General features: G+C 39.3%; 1 protein-coding gene across 1 annotated transcript in view; it reads right to left on the bottom strand.

The window, feature by feature from the left end:
- Positions 1–19,120, bottom strand: part of LOC115065364 — a 130,868-nt gene that overhangs the window by 45,435 nt on the left and 66,313 nt on the right. Inside the window, exons 44-55 of the mRNA XM_029546147.1 lie at positions 18,195–18,248; positions 16,676–16,780; positions 15,874–15,927; positions 14,789–14,893; positions 13,981–14,034; positions 13,231–13,335; positions 12,341–12,394; positions 6,216–6,269; positions 4,734–4,838; positions 3,906–3,959; positions 3,225–3,329; positions 468–521 (exon numbers count right to left, since the gene is read on the bottom strand). Of these exons, the coding sequence (XP_029402007.1) occupies positions 468–521; positions 3,225–3,329; positions 3,906–3,959; positions 4,734–4,838; positions 6,216–6,269; positions 12,341–12,394; positions 13,231–13,335; positions 13,981–14,034; positions 14,789–14,893; positions 15,874–15,927; positions 16,676–16,780; positions 18,195–18,248 (903 nt within the window). The remainder of the gene's footprint in view (positions 1–467; positions 522–3,224; positions 3,330–3,905; positions 3,960–4,733; positions 4,839–6,215; positions 6,270–12,340; positions 12,395–13,230; positions 13,336–13,980; positions 14,035–14,788; positions 14,894–15,873; positions 15,928–16,675; positions 16,781–18,194; positions 18,249–19,120) is intronic.

Here is a 19,120-nt window from a genome sequence, read left to right as displayed (position 1 = left end):
CTTCTTTACTTCTGAGACAGAGTCCCTATGTGTTTAATACCAGCCTCAAAGTTACATAGCTGAGACTGGCTTGGAACTCAATCCTGCCTCAGTCTCTAGAATGCTGGATTAGAGATATGAGCTGCTATGCTTAGGGAAAAAAATTGATTTTAAAAAGAGAATTACAATGGATATAACGAGGACATTGACTTGACTATTTGAAGACTTGACTCGGGTTCACTGCACCTTTCTCTACTGTGTTTTCAAAGTGCCATCGAAGCAAATTATAACATCATAAGCAACAGATTATAGAATCTCATTCCAAAACTATGGAAAAATTTAAAACATGTAGCTGTAATGTCCAATACTGTCAACAAGTTATAAAAATACCAGAATTTATAAGTCAGGCATCAGGTATTGAGAAATATTACTGAATATGAAGCATTATTGAGGATAGCCCAACCTAATTTTATAACCTTCCCACTCACCTGTATAATCTTTCAGTTTTTGCATCAGTGTTTGTAGTGAAATTTTCTCATCAACTATAGGAGAAGATTAAAAGACGTTACGATGTAACAGAGACTGAGGGACTGTCTGCATTACTATTGTTTGGGCACCATACCCATTTTTCACGTAGTTCAGAAACTGCTACTGAACGTACTTTCTAGGTTAACACTTTGTCGTTACTCCCTTAACAAGATTCAGAAAGGAAGGTTCCAAGTGACATCAGCAAGGTGATCGACTTGAGAGGCCTAGGACTCTTCCTGTGTCTTCAAAAAGGACCTACACTACATTTTTGACTGTTTACTCAAGGGGAGTCCTGGTGTAGAGCAAAGGTGTGGTTGAGACCCTGTGGGGCATGTGACCTCAGTACAGGGAAAGGGAGAAAGCATTTGGAATGTCATTAGCTCCCTAGGAGTAATTAGTGTGAGCTCGGTGGGAAAATAACTATCAGGCCTCCTTCAACCCCGTTATTACCACAGATACCACAGTCCTCTGAGATACGACCCCGGTGGGTTGCTCTTTTGGAACTCACTGGTAGTACGCATTAGTAGATTGTCTAAAAGCCTGGATTCGGCACCATCCCCTCTTTCTGCTCCTAGTTCAAGATACCATTAGTTTTGTGTTTCCACACACAAAGCCACCTTTACCATATGTCCCATGTGGTGATATGGACAAGAGGTGATGCTAAGTCAATATCAGACTCTGAATCTCCAAAACTCTTAAGCCATACAGACATCTATTTCATAAAAAACCTGTACTGGGTATTTCGTTGCTATAGTAGAAAGATAACTGCCAAATTCTTCTATCAATAGACAGACTAACAAAATGAATAGAAAGAAAAAAGATTCCATGATCTTTAATATACTCAACATTCCTGAACACCTCACAATTTAATACGGCAACCAATGGAGAAATGAAAGCTTTTCCACCAAGATTTATCACAAGACACCTACATATACTTTTATCACTTCTAGTCAAAGTAGTACTGATGTGGTCGTAAGAGCAGAGAAGAAAAATGAACTAGAGGTATGCACATTGGGAGGGAAGGAGAAAAAGCGCCAAGTGCAGGGAGAAAAACACTGAAAGGTTTTACATACATGTGGCGTGTAAGACAGCTGAACTTGGAGAGATAAGACGTATGCTGGCTAACAGGGCCTGGACCAGGGATGAAGTTGGGGAGACATTGGTCAAAGGATAAAAAAATTCAGCTAGATAGAAGGAATGGTCAAAAGATCTGTTGTGCAGCAGTTAATATAGGTGCATCGTATTTTTGAATATTTATTAAGAGTAGAGTTTACATGTATGCCTTACAAAAAATGAAGTTATGCATAAGTTAATTAGCTGGATGCTACCATTCTACAATGTACACACACACTCAAAAGAACACTTCATAAACCATTCACCCAACTTCTTGTCACTTAAAATATTAAAGTCTTAAAAAATTTCAATGATGTCGTAACTGGCTTATAGTGTCTCAAATTTGACTATATTGAGAGGGGAAATGACTGGGATGCAGTCCATCCCGAGTATGAGCTCATAGTCAAAATGTGGAGGCTTTTGATACTATATGGTACTCATGAGGGCAAAAATCTTATAAACCAAAGGTTAATGTTTTGTTTTTTAAATAGGAATTGGATGCTCATATGCTAAAATGAAATCAGTTGCTTTGATCAATGATACAGAATAGTGCCTCCTAGTTGGCAGATCTTCTTGGGTTCTTCCTTCTCCTTAGGAAAATGGTTACACACACACACACACACACACACACGGGTTCTTTGAAGTAAACTATGGTACTATTATTTGAACGTATGTCCTCTTTAAAATCCATATAGAATTTATTTGCCATTTTAATAGTATTTAAAGGTAGAATTAAAACATTTTGGTGGCATGTGTGTGCTTGCGAGTGCACAGGCTGTGGTGCCCATGGGGTGGTCAGTGGACAACCTTGGTGTTGGTCCTCACCTACACTGTTGGAAACAGGATCTCTAATTGGTTTTGCTGCTGCCTAGGCCAGGCTGCCTGGCCCTTGAGCTTCTGGGGATTCTCCTGCCCCTGCCTCCCATGTCACTGTAGATCACTGTAAATGTGCTGGGATGACAGACACATGCTACCGTATCCCTCGTATACAGGATCTGAACGAAGGACCCCGTGCATGAATGGCAAGTCCTTTACCCACAGAGCTTCTCCTTAGCCTGAAAATAAGGATTTTAAATAAGGATTAGTCCACTAGCGTTCTACCATGTAATCATACAGCAAAAAGGCACACTTGGATACAGGTGTCTTAATCTAGGACTTCACAGTCTCCCAAACTCAGAAAATCACTTTTACTTCTTTATAAATTATACGGTCTATGTACAGAAGTTGTGTCTGGTTCTACTTCCCAGCCCCATGATCCCAGAAGTAAGACTCAGACTCAAAATATATTTATATATAATTCTTGGCCATATAGCCAGTCTCTTCTCTGACTAGATCTAATTTAAAATATCTCTTTTATTTTATCCTTCATTCTGCCATATGGCTGGTTACCTGTGCTCAGGTACCATGTGTCTGTCTCCTCATATCTTTTCAGGCAAATCTGCCTGGCTCTATCCCAGAATCCTTTCTGCCTTCTGATGTCCCTTTGATTTATTACTAACAGGTGGCACATCCATACAGACCTAGGGGATTGTCTCTAGATCTGTGCAGGTATATTCTAGTAACACAGAGGAATGGAGACATTCGATAGCTGATCAGATACTCACCTCCAACCTGCATGCTTTGTTTCAGGTCTCTAAGTTCCGAATTTGAAAGTTTGACTCCCATATTGTCCAGAACTGTGCTCAGGTTGTTGATGTCGACTTTACCACCTAAAGAAGATGGCATAAAGAAGATTAAATGATACCTAAAGAAGACTTCTTAGATTTCCTCGATACATATACCACATTGTGAATTCTGTGAGCAATGTGTCATTACTCACAAAGGGATTTTGGAATCATTACCAACACACTAAAACTATTCAAAGTCAGTTATCAAGTTAGAACGTGTGCTACTTTCTTTGAGTCTTGACTTGAGAAACCTACACAGGCCAAAATTTAAAATTGGTGAAAGGCATTCAGGGCATTTTGATAAACGAAAGGAAAACATTCTTTAATTTGAACAATACATAGTGCTGACTGTTAAATGACTGAAATCTCAATTTTACATCTATTTGCTGCTGCTGAAACTCTTTGCATCACTGGTAATCACTTCTATAATTTTTGCTATGCAAATCTGAAATGTGTTATTTCCTTTCCTGTGTGGAACTTCCTCTTGCAAGTCAGAACACAGGAGGCCATTTGCAATTGCTCTTCAGAGATGCCAGCACCCAGCACTCATTGTCCTGTTGGCTATACAAACATGAGGCTCACAACCTTATTTGCATCTTCCCCAGGCTTTGCACTCACCTTGGAGAGACTTCACAGACTCTAGTAGCCTGTTCTTAAAGATCTTGTCATCATCTACAAAAAAAGGGACAAGTTTCAGGCAATTGAGAAATACTTGGTAATTCACTAAAATTATTTCTGTAAAACTAAGATTTTATTATTTGCCCTAGAAAGAACTCAGTTAAAATGTAATTTGAGATAGTATTAAGTAAAGTTTAGAACATGGTAAAGTTACTGGAAAATTCAGTTTAAGTACAACTTGCATGTGTGTGTGTGCATATGTGCCTATATGCATGTATGCATGCATGTATATGCATGTCTGCATGCTTGTTGTGTGTGTTTGTGTGCGTATGTATGTGTGTGAATGTATATTCATGTGTGTGCATGCATGTGTGCATGTATATGTATGTGTGTATGTGTGTTGTGTATATGTGTGCATGTATGTGTGTGCATGCATGTGTGTGAGCATGTGTGTGTGAGAGCATGTGTGTGTGTGTGTTTCTTGCATCTCTTCTGATTTATGCACTTGTAGGTAATCATTATCCTTTCCCTTCTTTAACTCCACAATCACCTATAGGTATCTATGTGGTAAGGTTAACATCAATATTCCTTCCTTTGGATGGCATAGTTCAACATGGTGTGGATACTTATTCCCAAACTTAAAGTTAAAAGCCTTATAGAAATTCAAGGGAATTTCCCCCCGAGAGTAAGTTAATATTTTAAAGTTTTAGATATAGGTTTAAATGTCTTCAATCTTAGGAAATGGAGATAATTTCAGACATAATTTTTTATTTTAATCTTAAAAAGCCAAAACCGCTTTTAAGTCATCTTAGTATTTGAAATACTTACCATCAAAAGACAAATTTTCCATCAGTTTTGAGACTTCACTGTCTGTAAGCTCTATTCCCACTTTTGATAGAACACTTTTCACATGTTTGCTATCTATTTCTCCTCCTAAAAAATCAATATGCATCATCACATACATGAATTTAAAGTTTCATCTAGTGACTCTAAATAGGGATATAATCTATGACTACATTGCATGAGAGGTGCTGAACAGGAGCTGAGGTCAAACATTTCCAAAAGGGTACCTAATATTATAGCCAAATGGATTTGATCCCTAACTGCTCATAAAAGAAGACAGATGGGGCTGGACAGATAGCTCAGCAGTTTCTGTTTTTGCAGAGGCCCAGACTTTGGTTCACGGCACCCATGCTGGGTAGCTTGCAACCACCTGTAACTCAGCTCCAGGGGTATGCAAAGCCTCTAACCTCCTTAGGTACCTGAACTCAGAAACATACACCCACATTCACATGTACAGACATACACATAATTATTTTAAAAAGTGGCAAGGCAACTCTGAATGCAGAGATTTCTACACTATGCATCTCTCTCTCTCTCTTCAACTCTAACACATGCAAATAGCTATATACACTAAAGTGATATCTTCCAGACTCATTATTAGAAGTTATAAGTTATCTGAAGAATTTATCAAAGGTTTATGGCAGCTATTATCTTACTAATATAGAGATTTGGGTGCCATTAAGTAAAAAGAGAAAAATTATATAGAAATAAAAATATATCAGAAAACAAGTAAAATGCTACTGATTGACTTTAAACATTTAACAAATGAAGTAAATGCCATAATTAACATGACTCTTAAAGGATGATAAAATATAATCGCTGCTTCGTGGTATGTGGAAAACTCTTGGTACTGCTTTAAGGATATTAGTAAGAATATATACATTAGGCTAGGACCAGGGAGTAGGCTCAGACAAGAATCTGACATCTGGCTAGGATCAAGATGAATACAGCTGAGGAATGTGTTCTTTGTAGAGTGATAGGCTTGTTAAGTCCCTGAATACAGTAATCATGGGACCTTTATTCCTTAACTACTCTCTTTATGCCATTTATGCCTGGATTGTGCCTCGACTACTTTGCCTTTGACTTAGAACTGACCCTATTCTTCACATGCACCTAGAATGGTATATAAGCAGACTGGAGAAAAATAAACCCACGTCAGCACTGGCTGGGATCATGTCATAATGTCGAATCGTCTTTTCTTTCATCCTCCCTCTCTCCCTCCCTCGAGACCCTGAGCTGGCTTGGTCAGTGGTGTCACACGCCTTTCATTTCAGCACTAGGAAGGCAGAGACAGGCTGAACTCTGTTAGTTTGAGGTCAGCCTGGTCTACAGAATGAGTTCCAGGGCAGCCAGGGTTATACAGAGAAACCCTGTCTTTGAAAATAAACAAACAAAAAACCCCCAAAGAAAAAAATGGAAAAATTACTATACACACTAAGCACTTTAGATTCATAGTTGCCCACTCACCTGTAGTAGCTTTAATTATCTCCATCACCTTCTTCAGATCAACGTTCCCACTCGCTACGAGAAAAGGCACCATGAGATTACTATCATCAACATAGAAAAAGAAACTTAAGATATATTTTTGGTAAAAGGAAATCCAATAAAAATCTCTACCACCTGAATTTCCATTAAATTATTAAATTCTTGGACCTCAAGGTATTAATGTGATCTCCATTAAATGGGAAGGTCAACTAATAACAAGGAAAGTGGATCAGGACAAATATAATCTCCATGGTAGCTCCCTAATGGCACCTTTGATCCCATTATTATAAGGGCTCTTTACAAATATTGCCAGTAGTCTGGTAAATGGAAGGTTTCCTATGTTCAGGCTTTTTCTTATCTTCACTCCAAACCTTCTCTCTGTTCTTCCTGTTCCCCGACTCAGCTCCTTCTTGCTATGAAATCTCAACCAGAAGAAACCCTCATTACCCTTGATTCTGTTAATGAGCTTCCTCCTTGCTGTCCCTAACTGACAGCTCTCCCAGCTCCTTCTCCTCTGGCTTCTTCAGCCTCCTCTCCTCTCTCTCCAGCTACAGAGTGCTCTCATTGTCCCATTGTCACCTACTTTCACCACACCAACTCTTTTTATCCCTGCCCACTCTCACTCTGCAGCAAAACCCCCTTCTTCTCCCACCCAACCTAACCCAGGCTCCATTCTTCCTTTGCGGGAGGTTACTGGGGTGGGTGGTGGTACATGTCCCCTTTTCATTAAGTGAACTTTCTCAAAAGGAAAAAAAAGACTGGGATCTTATACTTCTAACCCCTTTACCTTTATTAAAGAATTTCAGTATATCACTCAATCTTATAGTCTCACCTTCTATGATACAGATACACACACACACACACACACACACTCTCTCTCTCTCTCTCTCTCTCTCTCTCTCTCTCTCTCTCTCTCTCTCTCTCTCTCGTGCCTAACCAGGATCCTCAGTGGAATTATAATACCCCTGGTGGCGTTTTAGCTAGAGATGAGTTTTCAGCCTGCCTCCTGGCTGGTCTCCCTAACGCTGCCCCTAAACCAGTGAATTATGAAAAGCTCCAAGAGGTCATCCAGGACAAACATGAAAACCTGTCTCAAATTATAGAATGTCTTACAAAGGCCCTTTAAAGTATATGGAGCTAGACCCTGAAAATCCAGAGAGCAGACAACTCCTTATGGTTTATTTCTTTCCCAGGCTGGTGCTACCCTAACATTAGGACCAAGCTAAAAAGCCTGGAGAAATGATCCCCGACCCCACAGGCAGAATTCTTAGTGCTGGACTTTAAGGTGTTCCCCGGGAGAGATGAAAAAATTCCACAAGCAAAAATACCAAATGCTGGTCAAAGCAGTTCGACCAGCTGGTGGTGTCAACCTGACCCATCCCCTTATTGAGAAGGGATCTTCTAGCTAAAGTGAGAGCCTTCATTCATTGTTCCCTCCATTCACCCGCAGCTCTTCTCCTCCTTACTCAATCCACTGGTTCTAACATATTATTTCCTTTGCCAGCCTCTCAGGTGGACCCCCAAGTCTGGGATGCCCATAGCCCCTCTATTGCTAAACACCATCCCTCATTGTCATCCAATTACAGGATCTTACCTGGTATATCACCCAAGTTCAGTACTCTCTCTATCTTCAGAGCTTCAGTGGACTGAAGCCTATCATCTCTGACCTCCTAAAGACAAAACTTTTTTACCCCATTTCTTCCCATTTTAACACCCCTGTACTTGTCTACTTTCCCTTTGAAAGCCGTCAGATGTCAGACCTCAACTCCAGCTATCATAGTTCCTCCCCCTTTTCTACCCACTATGTTAGATGCCCTCTTCCTGGGACTGACTGGCAACTTGATTTTACCCACATGTCCACAAGTCAAATGTGTCTGGTCTTGGTGGACACTTTCTCGGGGTGGGTGGAGGCATTCCCCATCACCAACAAAAGGACTCCTCCTCTGTGAGATTATCCCTTGATTTGGAATCCCAGCCTCCCTTTAGTCAGACAATGACCCTGACTTGACCTCCCACATTTCCCAAACCCTACCGGAAGCCCTCAACATCCCTTGGTATTTTCATATCCCATGCCAGCCCAGTCCTCAGGAAAGACAGGACAGACTAACTGTTCCTTAAAACCACCTTCGGCCAACTGTCACAGGAACTTCACCTTGACAGCTCACTCTTTGAGCTCATGCATGGACGGCCAGGTCTGACTCATGGTCTTTCACCTGAATCCTCTCCCTTCCCTGATCACCACTTACTCCCTTACTCTGTCATCTCTGCTCCCTCCTATGGAACTTTACTGACCACTGTCTACCACAGCCACACACTAACACCTGCCCACTCCCTATCAACATTGGAGATCAAATGCTTCTCTCCACTCTAGGCCATCATCCCTCACCTCTTTCCTCTAAATGTCAGGGTCCCTTCAAAGTGATTCTTGTGACCCCTAGAGCTGCTAAGCTTGAGGGACTCCCTCATTGGATTCACCTATCTCACCTCAAGCCCTTTATCCCCCCCCCACCTCAGAATAACTTCCCTTCTTACATATCCACACCAGCAGGACCCTGTTCTCTTAAGCTTCAGAGGATGCTGAGACCAACCATCTAGTCCCCATACCAGAAGAATGAAGCTTCACTCGGGCAGCAGTGCTTCACTCTACTGATCAGATATGGACTTTTTTTCCCCTCTCCCTCTTATTTGTTTCAATCCAGGGTAACCCTTACATATGGCAATTCTAAGATTAAAACAACAACAACAACAACAACAACAACAACAACAACAACTCTCATTTATAACAAACAGTCTCTGAATAGGGTTGGAAAGTTACTGTATAGCTGATGCCAGGAGCCCATTAGAATTCCTGTCACCCCTATATCCACCTTTCTTGCTGTATATTGTGGCCTTTTTGTTTGCTTCCTCTTTGACCAGATACAAAGTTACTATGAAAAATGACCAGACAGATATGGAGGCTCCCCATACTGGTATTACATTTGCCAATACAGAGGAAAATTACCTCCTCTATCTATACTGCAAGACCCTCTTCTTCCATATCTGGGCCCATGGACTCCCAGGTGGGAAATGGTGTTGTTGATAAACTCTATGGCCATGCCAACCCTGGACTCCTAATAAGCATGATTAATATCCATAGAAATTACCAACCTCTGGAGACAGAGGAAGTAGAAGAGATAATTAAGCTCTCCTCCAAGGTCATTACTTCTTCAGCACCCTCCCTCCTAAATAATACACACTTGTCATTTCATCTCCTGTTTCAGATTCTGACCTCTGCCTATCGGCTCCTTAATGTCACCCAACCTGGCTACTTTGAAGATTTCTGGCTGTGTGTGTGCCTCCTGGGATTAGTTTATGCCAGTCACTTATGGCTTCTCCAGTGACTGTGTCAAATAACCTTATTTCGCCTTTCACCAATTGCCCTGACCCTGGGGTTGCCATGACGCCATACCTTTTTTTATATCACTCTCTTTGACATGGCAAACTTTTAAGGTATCTGGGACATGTTACATAGAGGCATTAATTTCCCCAGACTGTAACAAAATCATAACTCTTAATACTTCATCTCTGCCCCAGTGCACTACAGTCCATAACACCTCGATTCTTTGTGATTCGCCAATCTACCACTGCCTCCCTTCCAATTGATCAGGAGTTGCATGCTGATGCATCTCTTCCCCAAGTTAGGGGTGATACATAGAGAAGAGCCCCTACTGAGTGAGTCATGGACTCACTGTGGCCTTGTCTTGCATGTCCTCCACCTGTGCATGTGCTACATCCCCTGATCAAAGGTCCCATTCCCTTTTCCCACTGCCCCCTTTCCCCGCTACCTCCACAAGAGGCAGCCTCTGTATCTCCTCCCACCTCCCTGAATAAACTTCCCATGTGAAAACCGTAGCATGGGGTGACTTTACGGATCCCACCACACAGATCCAACAATGATGTTAGAGGAGCAGAAGGAACTAGAAGGTATCCTGCACCACCATCAGAACCATCAGAACTTCAGACTTCACTAATAGGAGAAGGAATGAGTGGAAGAATGGGTCTTTTGACTTCTCTGCAGATTTTCATACCATTATAATTTATGTGCACACGTGTGTGTGTGTGTGTGTGTGTGTGTGTGTGTGTGTGTGTGTGTAAGAGAGGATCTCACTATGTAGCTCTATGTATTCCAGGTTAGCCTGGAACTCACTATATAAACTAGGATAGTCTCAAATTCACAGAGATCTGCCTGTCTGAGCCTCCTGAGTACTGGGATTAAAGACATTTTAGCACTTCTTATAGAAACCAACTGATAATGCTGGTTTTGTTTAATTATAACAAAGACTCAGATTTACTCTTACTTTACTATTAAGCTTCTCCAATTTTTCTAATATGTATCTGTTATGAATTATATCTATTTAAAATAGATTAGATGTAACACACAGATAAGATATCCTGGGGCTATTTGTATCACTTACAGTCCACAGGTAGGTCTTTGAACAGCTTTGCAAATTCCTCTTCACTGAGTTTGATTCCCAGATTTTTTAGGACATTGTCCAGGTTATTTACATGAACCTTTCCCTCTTAGGAAAAAGAAAATACGGGAATAAAAAAGGTATATTTTACCAACTCATTATTAGCATCTTTATTGACTAAAGTGGTTTCAACGGCACCAACTTACTAAGTTGAAATCATGTTTCCAAGAACCCCATTTTCTGTACATGTTTTCATTTTTTTTCTTTTGCGATGTGACTTGAACCTAGGGCCTCATGCATGCTAAGCTCTACCTCTGAGTCACACCCACAGCCTTTCTGTACAGCCTTGAGGTACTATTGGTCAAAGAGAAACCTGTATAGTTGCAGAGCAGAAGTGAGGTTGCAGGTCACTACACTCTGTGTGGCTTTCTACTTATGCCTACTGTGTCTACTGACGGAGAGAGTGTTTGCATGGGGCTGTCTGGCTGCTTCCTAGGGCAGTGGGGCAGCTGTCTGAGAGGCATAATATTCTTGTCCCATTTCTACAGATACCTTTACTGTAGAGTTCCATGGTATAGCTGCATGAAAGTCACAAGTGAAATGATTTCGGGCTTATCACCAGGAGCAGAGGTGTCAGCCCTTAGAGTCCTTCAGCAAATCTTAGGATTTCATGGCTTAATATTATAATAATAAAACTCTTGGCATATGCTGTTCCTAGTAATTATGCTTCCCTAATCAAATTCTAAGTAATACAATGACCATAAATTACATTAAAATAAAATAGAACAAAATAAAATGTATTTATGCCGAGAAACCCCAAATAGACTTGTCAAAGTACACATAGGAAGTCAATAAAATAATTCAAAATAAATTTTGTCTCAGTTACACCAGGAAGGGGGCTGAAAAAAGGTTATATATATATATATATATATATATATATATATATATATATACATACATATACACACACACACGCGCGCGCACACACACACACACACAAGATGCTATAGACTGCTCTAAGGCAGCAGTCCTCACCCGTGGGTTGTGACCCCTCTGGGTGTGATGACCCTTTCACAGGGTCACATATCAGATATTTACTTTTTTTTTTTTTAAAAAAAAGATTTATTTATTATTATATCTAAGTACACTGTAGCTGTCTTCAGATGCACCAGAAGAGGGCATCAGATCTCATTATGGATGGTTGTGAGCCACCATGTGGTTGCTGGGGATTTGAACTCAGGATCTTCAGAAGAATGGTTAAGATGGCTCTTAACCACTGAGCCATCTCTCCAGCCCTCAGATATTTACATTACAATTCATAACAGTAGCAAATTACAGCTATGATGTAGCAACAAGAATAATCTTATGGCTGGTGGTTACCACAGCATGAGGAACTATATTAAAGGGTTTTGGCATTAGGTAGGCTGAGAGCCACTGCTTTAGGATAAAACATATGCTGTTGGTTGTAAGGTAGGTAGAAATAGAGTCTTTTAATTTTTATGTTTATTGTGTGCATGATATGTGTGTCTTAGTGTATGTTAGTGTAAAGAAAGTGTGTTAGGGTAAAGAAAGAAGGAGTTATACTAGAAGGATTCACAATTACTGATTTGAATAATGGTGAATGTCAGATATATGTCTTTTAATTGAGTTACTTACCATTGAAGGACTTCACACCTTTTAGCAACCTATTGTAATATATCTTCCCAGCTTCTGAAGAAAAAACACAGTTCATTTAATGGGAAACTAACTTCACATCATAAAAGTAGCTTAATACAAATGTTCTAAAAATCAACATTTTAGAGAGTTGTCTTGGGCTGGTGACTTGAAGCCTGGCAACTTGAATTCTAACTCAGCACCTATATAGAGGTGATAGAGAGCTGACTTCATACGTCTATCGAGGCCTCTACACATCCATACCAACACCCAATAGTCATGAAAATTAAAAGAAATATCTCTACTTTGCATGCTATTTAATTTGAGACAATGAAATTGTGGAGTAGAAAGCTTCCTCATTGGGACAAGCCTCTCTACTCTAGCACCCAAGGGACTCCACATGCTAAATGTTGCTTTATTTTGCCATTGATATACTTTTCTCTCCTTCATTCTTTTCTCATTTTATGATGTAAACAAATTAGTGGCCTAAATATAACATGCTTCATGGTTGATGTCATCTTTTGTCTCAAGATTTCTTGCAATTACAATATAAAGTATCAAAGACAACTGGGCAAGATTATCTATAACAATACCCCCTCCCTCCCTCCCTCCCTCCCTCCCTCCTTCCTTCCTTCCTTCCTTCCTTCCTTCCTTCCTTCCTTCCTTCCTTCCTTCCTCCTCTCTCTTCTTCTTTCCTTCTTTCCCTCCCTCCCTCCTTCCTTTTTTCCCTCCCTCCCTCCCTCCCTCCTTCCTTCCTTTCCTTCCTTTTTCTATTTTTTTTTGTATTTTTAGAGGAAAATAAGCAGAAGAAGAATTAGAGAGTTGTTCACAGACCTACAGACAAAAACAAAGAAACAAAACAAAGCTTTGTGAATCAAGCCCAGCTGGCTCACCATCAACAGGCAGCATTTTCAGCAGCCTTTCTTGTTCCTTCTCTGTGAGTTCAAGCCCCAGATTCTTTAAGATGTTTCTCAAGTCACTGACATCAACCTTGTCACCTTTCAAAGAGGGAGTTGATGGCACATGAACTTTAAATACTGTGCTTAAATAACGTAAATAGTAAATTATCTATCATGAGTTGTAAAACTTTATCAAGTTGAAGAATCCATTGCAGAGTCAATGGGTATGTTTCATGGTATTTACTGGATTTCCGTAAATTAGAGGTGTTTTGTTTGTGTGTTTGTTTGTTTTACTAACATTAGGAAAGATAACTTTTCGAGTAAAATCTGATGAGTGAACTAAGTTAACATTGATTCTTACAAGTTGCTCTTCAGAAATATTTGTGTGGTAAGAGCTGTTTGCTTCTCTCAGTGAAAATGGTGTTTCCATCATCCCTACTTTTTATATACTATGCCATATTCTATAAGGTTTTAGACTGTTTTAAGCCATTTGTGAAGTGAGGTACATTAGTGAAAACTGACAGTATTGAATTCTAGTACAAACCACTTTATTATCTGAAGTTAGTCAGAGGGGAATTAGATGCTTTTATCTCACTATGAAACATCTTATGTGATTCTAGAAATGCCATGGAAAAATGAGGTGCCAGTGAATAGAATTCCTAAATAATTTCTCTTCTTTTCAGTGACCTTTAATCTAAATAAACTTAATGTAAGTATTTATACTAGGAGAAGGTACTTCCTCACCTGTAAAAGATTTCAACTTTTTCATCAATGCATCTAGAGAAATCTTCTTGTTAGCTGGAATAAAGCATGAGAATGAAGATGATAAACTGTCATTTATCATTTACAAAGGCACTCTTCTACGTGCTTTCTATATTTATTTAAAAACATATACTCATGAGATCTGGAGAGATGATTCAATGGTTTAGAGCCCTTACTGTTCTTCTAAAGGACCCAGATTTGAGTCTCAGCAGCCAAATGTCTGTTACTCCATTTCCAGGAGACCCAGTGCCCACTTTCTGGCCTTTATGGGCACAGCATTCATGTGGTATACAGACATACATGCAGGCAAAACATTCATGCACATAAAATAAAGCATTTTTAAAAAGAGGACTATGTAGGCAACGTTTCCTGTTATCTTATTCAATTCTATTGCCTTCGTGAATACCGTGAAGAAAATCTTAAAAGTCCAAAGGTCCCATTTCAATAATATAAATTTCATTCACAGTTCTATTATCCCAAAATTGTGTTAGGGACGGAAAGAAACTCAGAAGTACCCTTATCTCAAGATCCTGTATTTTGCTATTCAGTGTGTAGAAGACTGTCTACTACTGATTATAATATGAGTGGAGATTAAAAATGCCACACATTGAAACGTAAGGCTTTGTTAATTGCTCATAGGCTTTCCCTAGATGCATGATTTACTGATTACATCGTATGAGGCCACCATTCCTAAAGCCCCTTACCCTAGAACTTTCATTGTTAAGGTCATTCTTTTCTTAAAACGGTAAACTCTCCCAGTATAAGTAGGACACTTGGAAGACCCACTCACCACCAACAGGGAGACTTTGTATCAGATCCTTAAATTCATTGTCCTGGAGTTTGATTCCTAAGTTATCCATCACGGATTTCAGATTGCTAGTACTGATCATCCCACCTGAGGAAAGAGAGACCCATGAAGGAAGGTGCAAAGCTTCCAAGACGTTTCCTACAGCCTCTGGAGACATTTACCCTGCTGTAAACCCACACATTGTGCCAGTACTCAGAAAGATTGCATATAAATTCTTTGGGGAAGGGGGCGGTTATGCATTTTCTAACACCTATTCATAGACTCTCTTCAGTGATCTACTAGTATTAGTAATGTCTAAAATAGGCAAGAAAAAGAAACCTATTTTATTTACGTTGACATGATTTTTAAACTGTCATGTTCTACTTATAAACATTCTTAAGGTTTAGATGGTGAAGGTATTAAATCTAGTGATAAACTATGGCTTGGGATTGGAAGCCAAAGAAACTCTCTCCTCCCTACAGTTGCTTTCGGTTAGAGTGTTTTATCACAGCCACAGAGATGAAACCAGGAGCATGAATGTTTCTGTCTTCTTCACAAGACGGTACTATATGAAGTAATACGTTATAATAACCAGCCAAATTTAGTCACTTACACTTTAAAGCACCATGTACATGATAAATATGTGCAATCCATTTTAATAAATAAAATTTATTAAATTATGAATTTTTAATAAGTGAAATTTAATAAATAAATACTGAGTAAATTCTAGTTCTGGAGGTAACTATTTCTTGTATCTGAACAACATCTGGGGTTGATTTTAGATGGATGAACTCCAGGTCTAGTTTCTGTTTTCTTCTGACTAAATTTGCTCCTAAAGTTTTCAAATTGCTCTTTTTTTCGACAAATGTGAAATCCTGTCCTATTTCTTTTGTTCAAAAAAGGAAACAAAATCTTGAGAAGTGGGGGTCTTCTTCCTTAGGTCTAAGATAGAGGCTCGGGAGCTGCAGTAAAGACCTAACATAAATGGGAGCACATGTTTATATACAGGTATATATGAGCTCTGATGGCACGTATATATGAGCTCTGGTGGCACACACAGACTTTCTCCAAAACTTACTGTCACTCACCTTTCAAGGACTTCAAGTTCTCCAGCAACTTGTTTTGATGGATCTTTCCATCTTCTGTAAGAAATACAGGGTTGAAGTTACAGAAGTGCAGCTGATCAGTAGCATTTGCTCAGGAAAACAGACATTTAGGATCTTTTCCAGAGATCTCCCTTCTTATAAAAAATGTGAGAGCCAATGAGAAGGTAAAGGAGCTTGCTGTCGAGCCTTATAACTCCAGTCTGATCACCTGGATCCACATGGTGGAAGGAGAGAACCTACTTTTACAAGTTGTATATGACCTCCACACATGTACCATGACATAGGCACACCCACACACAAAAATGACCATTATACATATGCATGTGCATGAGCACACACACACACACACACACACACACACACACAAAATAAATAAGTGTATAAAAACGTGAGAGAAAAATGGGAAAACTTAGTATTCAGGTTCTATATAACACACACACACACACACACACACACACACACACACACACACACACACACACAAACAAACACCTCTTTTAGTCTCCCCCAGTCCTGAATTTGCTTACTCCTAAACTATCCTTTTCTCTTTCCATGAATCCTGCATTACTCTCATGTTCCCCTTGGTATAGGAAGTATAATAAAGAGGAATATCCAGATTTAAAATAGAAGCCTATGTAGAGAGAATTCATGTCAGGGTACATGAACAATCTAATTTTTAATTGTTTCTGAGATGGTCTTTCTACTTAGTGTTATGAAATGAGGATATCTTTGTCACAGAGAAATCTAAAAGCCTTTTTATCACATTAATATTTGAGATGCTTACCATCAAATGGCAGACTTTCCATCAGTTTGGACAGTTCTTGATCTTTGTACTCTAGTCCCATGTTTTCCAGAACATTCTTCACCTCATCAATACCAATTTTTTCTCCTTAATAGTGAAGATTAAAATAGTGACACACATGGAATTTTACACAACCACAAGTAATTAAACCATACAATATAAGTGCAGGGTGGGACCATCCATGGCCACTGAGTATCTACAAAGAACATCCTTCAAAGAAACACGATTTATTTGTAGACGTCATCAAGAGAAGAGACTTACTCTCAATGTTGGTTGTGAGAACACACCAGTAGGATACACTGAGAACCTAAGTTGGCCACAGCTACCATGTTTGAAATCCATCCCCATATTTGCTTCCTCTGACTCAGGCTTCCTGAGATCAATGACGGAGAGCAACAAAGATACAAAGGTACGTGGTGGCTGATTTTGCTGGAGGATTGCTGCAAATCCTGCCAGTCCTTCTAAAGACTGGATGGATTTTGGTCTAAGAACTTTCCCATCCAAATACTAAGCAGGGCTGATCCTGCTTAGCTTCTGACATCAAGTAACATCAGCTGGGTAAGTTCAAGTCGGTAAGGCCAGAGAGCAGTCTAAGGATTCTGATAGGATGCTTCCATCCAAACCTCTCCTCTCTCACAGTGCTCCACTTGGAATCAGACCTCACAGCTTCCAGCCTTTCCCAGATGTCTCTCCTTACGAGAACACTTCTCTTCAAAATGCCCTTTTCATATTCAATCTCATCTTGGTGTGTGATTCTTAAAGAATGTGCACTACCAATGGCACCCAGAATGGCAATGATGAGCAGGTACTGAGTGTTTCTCCATTCAACTAGCAGGTTGCAAATGGCTTATCCTAAACCTATGAATGTGTACTAGAGTCCCTTTTTAAAAAAAGATTCATTTCATTTTATTGTTGAATTTGGCTCTATTTTATTAAGGAAAATAAAATGAATTATTAGAAAACACACTAAAGCTGGGTGTGGTGGTGCACACCTTCAACATCAGCACTCAGGAACCAGAGGCAGTCAGATCCCTGTGAGTTCAAGGCCAACCTGAACTACAAAGTGAGATCCAGGATAGCCAGGGCTACACAGAGAAAACCTGTCTGGAAACAAACAAAAACAAAACCAGAGACAAAACAGACCACACTAACAAATGAAAAAGAAAACACACTAGGAAACACTCCAATTTCTGGACATTGGATTATAAATAAATAAATAAATAAATAAATGTTATAGAATTAGCATAGCAATAAAGACATGAAGGAAATCATGTTGTGGCTGGAGAGATGGTTCTTCTAAAAGGCCTGAATCTGGTTCATAACTGACTGTCATTTCAGCTTCAGGGATACAGCATCCTCCTCTGACCTCTGTGGGCACCTCTGTATGCATACATGTGTCATATACTCAAACAGACAGTCACACACACACATTAGTAAAAAATACTTTAAAATTTTTACTATAAAAAGTTAGGATCCTGTATTTAAATCAACTCTCGCTTACCTATGAAGGCTTTCGCTTCATCCATTACCTTTACCAGATCAACTTTTCCATTAGCTATGAATAAAAGGTTTAAAGGAGAAATGCAATTAATGTGCTAAGTCCAGAAGCCATATGCCAAGGATCTATAGTGGAGAAACTTGCCCATACATTTCTAGTGGGTAGCGTGTTGCCTAACTAAAGATTGACTTGGGCCCCCAAGGTCTTTGTTGTTCCATATGAATTTTAGGACGACTTTTATAGCTCTGTGAAAAACTGAAATTTAGTATGTCGAATTTAGAGGGCTTTAAGTAATAATGACATGAAAATAGTATTAATTCTTCCTATCTGTAAATTGAAATTACTTTGGTTTATGGTTGGCTCCCTATCTGGGGTTAGTAGATACTCATTAATGTCTCATATATAAGAGTGTTATGTAACCTGAGAGCTAAATATCACCTTTAGACATTTAGCAGCCTAAAGTATTTTGAAGTAGCAATGGAAAACAGATTTATATATTCAACCTCTTTATTTTATTTTTTTTGTCTGGTCATATTTTCTATTTCTTGATGATTCAGAATTGATACACTGTCATTTTCTAGGTTGTCCACTTCACTGCTGCAGAACTGTACCCAGGCTCTCTTCTAAGCTTTTGGACAGCTGTGCTCTCAGCTGTAAGTCCTCTCTCTAATTGATTTTTGAGTATTCTCACTTTTATTTTTAGTCTAGCCAAAGGTTTGTTGATTTTATTTATATTTAAAGGAAAACAAATCTTAGTTTGGTTGGCATTTTCTATTGTTTTTCTATCTTTCATTTAATTTGACTTCAGCCCTCTTCCCCAAGTAATATACATTACTTTATTACAAATTAAAAAATAAAAACAAAAATGCAACATTCTAAAGGTTTTTGTGTGGCAACACAAATTCCTATGAAGTTTGTTTTGCTACCGT

The sequence above is a fragment of the Mus pahari genome, chromosome 14, assembly GCF_900095145.1.
Source record: "Mus pahari chromosome 14, PAHARI_EIJ_v1.1, whole genome shotgun sequence".
NCBI classification, from domain to species: Eukaryota; Metazoa; Chordata; class Mammalia; order Rodentia; family Muridae; genus Mus; species Mus pahari.
The sequence above is the reverse complement of the archived record's forward strand: the minus strand, read 5'-3'. Positions and strand labels throughout refer to the sequence as shown.